The sequence below is a fragment of the Physcomitrium patens genome, chromosome 10 (assembly GCF_059467195.1).
Source record: "Physcomitrium patens ecotype Gransden chromosome 10, ASM5946719v1, whole genome shotgun sequence".
In the NCBI taxonomy this organism is placed as follows: domain Eukaryota; kingdom Viridiplantae; phylum Streptophyta; class Bryopsida; order Funariales; family Funariaceae; genus Physcomitrium; species Physcomitrium patens.
This window is the reverse complement of record NC_143419.1, coordinates 12671618-12677703: the sequence shown is the minus strand read 5'-3', so window position 1 is coordinate 12677703 and position 6086 is coordinate 12671618. Positions and strand designations below refer to the sequence as shown.

Genomic DNA, 6086 nt, shown 5'->3' with positions numbered 1-6086 from the left:
AACTTGAGCAAGTGAAGCTGCACATTGATGAGTTAAAGTGGTCGAAGAAAAGGACGGGCGAGTTGGAGTCGTCCAGCGTTGGACCTTTCCACAATCATTTGGAAGTGGAAAGAAGAAAATGAAACGTTAGAGGAGCTTGGCAGTACCTTGTAACGAAACCCAGTAAAAGGGGAGAAATCACCCCCTAAATTGAACGTGTTGAGTTTGAAAGCATTTCTTGCATGCCAATCGAGGCACTGAAATAGTCTCGTTTAACCATTGGTATAGCTTGCTTGGATCCTCTGAACTGTGCCGTGATACCAGAGAAAAGAATTGGACGATGACAATCAACTACCGACGTTGCATGCGTCGACTTCCTCTTCTTGTGGGTGTTGACTTGCGATGGGATCAAATCTCCAAAACATTTCTTGTAAGGGGTGACTTAGTAACGGAGCACGACCCAAGGCACAATGGGTCGGGATGTGTTACGGCAAATGTGCACAAGTCCATCGAGGATTTTCTACCAGACATGTAGATTGCGGGTTATTCTAGTTAATCTGGGTAGATTTGATAAACCGATTTTAACAGATATGTCGGGGCCTAAAATTTTACCTTGTTATAGAGGACAGTCGAATCTAATCAGTGGTCAAGGATAAGCTCACAATGATCATTACAAGTTAGCCACTGAAAGCACGAGACATCTCCTTTATAAATCCCTTAAATTTAGAGATTAAATTCTTCATAGCCCCCACATATTTGTGTCTCTAAAGCAACAGAACAAGTTGTATTTCTTTCAACCAAACTCGAACTCAGTTGAGGTGCACACTAGAGCTAGGGGAGTGAGATTACCAGGAAGACCAGGCCTATGCCTGAATAATGCAACCTAAACTAGACTTCCACTTCAAAAAACTCAAATGAAGAAACTATGCACGTACTATAATTGAAACAAACGATGCAACGTTGGAAATTGAATCAGATCACAGAACTCTAGAGAAAAGGAACTAGAATAAGACGTAAAAATTTGTCATTTGAACAATCATGTACACCGACGTCCCATGGATAGTGTCGCAGCGAGCATTTCTTTAAATTGATTGAGGCGAGTGTAATAAAAGGAAAATCATAGAGTAGGAGTCTCCAGCTACACTATCTATTAAGGTCGCATAGCTGCAGATTGGAGGCCTAATAATACAGAACGCAGCCATGCATCAGGTTGTGATCATGTGCTAAAAGTAATGATCCTGCAGCCACCAAGGATTGTGAACTTGCAACCAGGAAGACCTAAACCTAAATTGGTAACCTAAGTGTAATTTACCGCTTTCATAATACATCAACATTGTAGCACCAGGGCTAAATGAGCATTAGGAGCTGTAGGCAGCACCATCCTCATTAGAGTTACCGAATGTGTGTTCGTCCAAGACTCCAGACGCCCGCATCAGGGACAGCATTTTGAGACTTCGAAGACGGGAACACATTCCAAAACCGTAACGTCTCATCGCCAGCCCCTGTCACGATCGTTTGGCCATCTGGAGAAGTGGCAAGGTACAAAACCCTCGTTGTATGTCCTGTCAATGTAGCAAGCTTAGTCATTGTTGGATGTCTCCAGACAATGATCTGATTCTCAGAATACCCGTGTGTACTCACAATCTCATTTACATTCTTCGACCACGCTAAATTGCACACTTGACTCCCGGTGTCGTAATGTTTCAAAGGAGTGCTCGTAGCAGTGTTCCAAAATCGTATGCACCGGTCGGCAGTGCCGCCCCCAGATGCTAATAAATTATGTTGATGAGGTGACCAAGCAATGGCCTTCACAGCAGCGGTATGATCGCTGAATTTCACTACCGGTTGGGTGGATTGCTGATTCCACACAAGTAGCTGGTTGTCATTTCCTCCAGACGCAAGCTCGCGATCGTCACAAGACCATTTCAGTCCACAAACTTCAGACTTGTGCCCTTCAAGTTTACTTACAAAATCCTCTGGCACTCTAACATCTCGCTGAAGGATGTTTCGATCTCTGCTACCAGATGACAAAATACATGAACTCCATGCTAGCGCACCAACTCGCGTCCGATGCCCGCTCATTGCCCGCACCATTCTGTACCTAGTGACATCCCATAGCTGCAATTGTCCCAGATTGGTTCCAACGGCGAGGTATGAGCCTCTTTGGGTCCACGCTACACTACAAACGCTATCCGTAGGCCCTAAATCGCAGAGCTTCGTCACCTTGCTAGTGCACGCACTCCATAGATACACACAAGTGCCTAATCCGACCGCAAGCACATTGTGCGATGACCAATCCACCAAATTAAGGTAGAAATCGTCTTGCAACGCCGGTGCATCCAACACCTTGTAGGGCGACCGCGCAATTCTCCTCGGTGCTTTCCGAGGGGACACGGTTGCCCTGTCCAGCATACTATTGATTCCCACCGAAGAATGGGAGTAAGGACTCTCTGACCGACCATTTAGCCCCAAATTGCCTTTGACGTCACTCTTGAATCTGAAAAGATTCCGACTGGTCGGGCTGATCGGCGACCGCATCTGATCTCTGCTGCCAATCCCCATGGGTTTCTCCGGCGTAGCTGGTAAACTAGTTTCTTGCCCAAGAAGCTCTGACCGCAACAGCATTGAATAGGCTGCAAAACCATCCTCTCTGTAATCATTCGATTGCGCGATGTTGGCCCCAGAAGGAGACCGATCCAATAGAGCAAATCCTGTCAAGTTGGAGCTCGATCGGCTTGGAATAAACCTATCGCTGTATGAAGTCCTCGCGGGTGATGGGATATTGACTGTGCCTGCCATGTCCATCGGGGACTCCAACCCCTGCCATGATCGCCTGGCAATTGTATCGAGATGCAATGCATCTCGCGACATGCCAAAGGGTAGGTTCAGAGACCGTGCAATCCTACTCTGAAACCCATTCTCACTGTCTCCTGATCCGTCCATTGGGTGATCCATTCTATGGCTTCTGTTTCGTTTCAATCGTCCCCTGTAGACTACAACTGACTAGGTTACGACTGATTCTTGATGCGAAATCACATCCGCGCCAATGTCATCTACAAATGCTTGGTGTGCACTTCAGCACATCCAACTCTTTTCGTGTAAATGCATACCTCAACGGGGATTGTACAGCGGAAAATGAAAGTCATCCCAATTTCACCAATTTCAGGTGCCTTCAATGTAATAATGTACAACATGTGTCAAAAAATTTCAAGCCCTTTCCTCAGGCATTCCATCTCATTCTCACCTCTACCTACCTATACAACCATGTGACAGCGGTTGTACGCTTTAAGGCAAAGTATTGAACCATGATAGCACGACACTTTCACAATTCACACGTGGTAAGCTAGATTTACAGGAAGTGCGCACTGCCACATCCACTCGATACCACTCCTCGACGAATTGACCCAACCAAGCGAGGCTGGAGGGATGCTAAGCACTGCCTCTTCTCCTAGAGAAATCCAGTGCTGCAACTTCCGTGTCAAATCAAAGACGACTGCCCAAACAGAGAGGTTCTCTTTTGAACTTTCGAGCCTTTCCAGATGCTGTACACTTTTTCAGCGACACCCACCATCCACTGAAAACCCCAAAAAACTTACAAAGTGCTCACCACTCCCAACCAACATGAGCTTCATTCACACCACCTCCGATCATCCAAACCTCACCACCAAAACCACCAACGAAATTCCCATAACCTCAACTCGCCTGCAATCATCACCCAAGTCTCTCATTACCCCATTAACTCACTCAAACCACGCAATCGAAACTAGCCATTCAGAACAGACAACGAAAACCCAACCCTCCCAATTAACAACTCATTCTCGAAGCTCTCGCCACAGAATTCTTACACCGATTCCCAAAAGAAAGCCAGAAAAAGGCTCCGTTCACTCAGCTTCCCACCCCGCTGACAACCCACCCACCGAGACAAAAAAGAGCACAATCATCAATGACAGAATCAAAGAAACTCCACCGACAAGATGAGTGTGCGAATAGCAAGCGATGAAAGGTAGTGTGCACAAGCGGCTACAGCGACAGTGTGGAATGCTCTGAAGAGGATTAGGAGAGCAGGAGTTCTCGGTGAAGGAAGGAAGCGAAATGCAGCACCGAGCTGCAACAAGTTCCATGGCTCCAAGGGGAATGATGGTTTTGTGCAACGGCTACCCCAGCCCCCGCGTCAGGGGGGAGGGGGCATAGGCGACCGGATTGACCGAATTGACCGGTAACCCGACCCGATTTCTCACAAATGGTCATATTACGATTGTCTGTCCGACGGGTAAGATCAGCTGGACCACAGGTAAACTGGTCCAGGCAGGTTTTCCCGGCAAGGATTGTTCCCGGCACGAAGGCGATCTTTTATAGTAGAGCCCTCCAGAGGCATGGCGGGAGATGTTAGGGTTTGGCGGGAGCGTCAAGGGTGAGCCGAAAATCCTGGTCCACGTGTATCTTGAATGTGACGCTTTCGCGCTATTCCACATAGAGCCCGCATCAGTGACGAATGCTGATGGATGACGATGGACGACGTCTAGCCTTTCCAAGGTTTCCGCGAATGGATGGCCTTCTAATGAATGACTTACCGACTCGATTCAAATCGTTATTCGCATTGATGAGGCCCAAAGCTTCAGTTATTAGCTCTCCGACGGTGGTCTCCTTTTCCTCTGTCGCCGGATGGATGAGTAAATTTCGGTGTATTGTACGGTTGTCGTATGTGCGAATTTGGGTGGTTGTCGTACATACGTCAATACATTGAAAGGAAGAACTTCATAAGTGTTGATTTTCTAAGCAAGAAGGATTCCATTTGTTATGCAACACTTGGAGGGTTGTTCTTTTCTTCTTCTTCTTCTTCTTCTGTTCTTTGACACAAAATGGTGTTTATCAGATGCTTTGATTAAAGCTTAAGATGTACAAACACAGCTACTTTTGTCCTAATGTCCTTAAATCATGAGCAGACATAAGAGCAACAAAATACAGTAACAGATCTCACTAAAATCCTACTTTGCACTGAGCTTCATTTTTGTGGATTATTGAGCAATTTCGTGGAACTCAAGTTCCAGCAAACAAACATGCCAGTTGTACAGAGTTGGCTTTTTCTGGTGGATTGGATTGAAAGTTGAGATTTGAGAATTGAGAATTGAGAATTGTTAGAGGTGAGTATTGCAGGAAGCTTCTGGATGAAGTACTTTTCACATGTATCACTCTTGTTAAAATAAAAATTTAAACTCCAAGCCATGTCAAGGGGTAATGTGAATGAGATCATAATAGGCACAGAATATGGCAAAAACTTGACACACATTCCTGCTTTTAAGCAGTCCAAGACTTTTGTTGCCTGAGGTTTATCTTTGGGATAGAGACATAGGCCAAGTAGGCTTGGAACAATTCACCTATTACTTCAAAAGAGATTCAATAAAAAATTGCATACAATGTGTAGCTTGAAGCTTTGTCAGTTTGAATGTTTCCTTTCTGGAACCATGACAAAACAAGCTCCAATTATCTTACCCTGGGGAAATAATGTGTTGGACCAAGCGTGGGAGGTGGAGATAAGTGACCTAATAACCTTGTATTTCAAAGGGCACAGATGCATGTCAAAACGGATCAGGAGACAATTGAAAAGTTCAGCATGGAACAAACAAACAAACAAACCTATTTTTTTTCAGTGTACAATGACAAGATTTAAGTTGTATGATCATTGATATTTTTTTAAAGGGGCAAAATTTGAATATGGTGACCAGGTTTGAGTTGGGGCCAATATGATTATTGAATGGGCGGGCCATGTAAGACAGGAGGATGGGGAGGAGATAAGCCTGCTGTCTCATGGGCAAGAGGCAAGGCATTTTGGTTCATTCAGTGCTAAGCATGTGATCTGAGAATAAGGCCAAGCAGAGGATATTTGGGGCCCTCTTTGCCATAGGACTCCTACCACAGGACCCTTTTACTCAATCATGCCAATTAGACTATTAAATTCAATGACCCCAATGTAAGTGAAAAACAATAAAATCTTGCATTCTAGTTGCTGCTGTGGCAATCCCCTGTAATACTGGAGGGGAGCAAGTCCTTTGCAAGGTATTCATGCTACAAGACCCACACCTACAACCTTTTAAAAAATCAAGTCAAAT

General features: G+C 45.2%; 1 protein-coding gene across 1 annotated transcript; it reads right to left on the bottom strand.

Annotated features, from left to right (window-relative positions):
* Positions 1–1039: 1039 nt before the first annotated feature.
* On the bottom strand, positions 1040–4271 carry LOC112287346 (protein FIZZY-RELATED 3). Its single transcript, XM_024530260.3, has one exon. It carries the CDS (start codon positions 2932–2934, stop codon positions 1372–1374), a length of 1563 nt encoding a protein of 520 aa, XP_024386028.1. The 5' UTR covers positions 2935–4271; the 3' UTR covers positions 1040–1371.
* Between the last annotated feature and the right edge of the window lie 1815 nt (positions 4272–6086).

What these genes read in the sequence shown, in the direction of transcription:
- LOC112287346 (XM_024530260.3), bottom strand. Translation starts at nt 2,934, where the DNA reads ATGGATCACCCAATGGACGGATCAGGAGACAGTGAGAATGGGTTTCAG.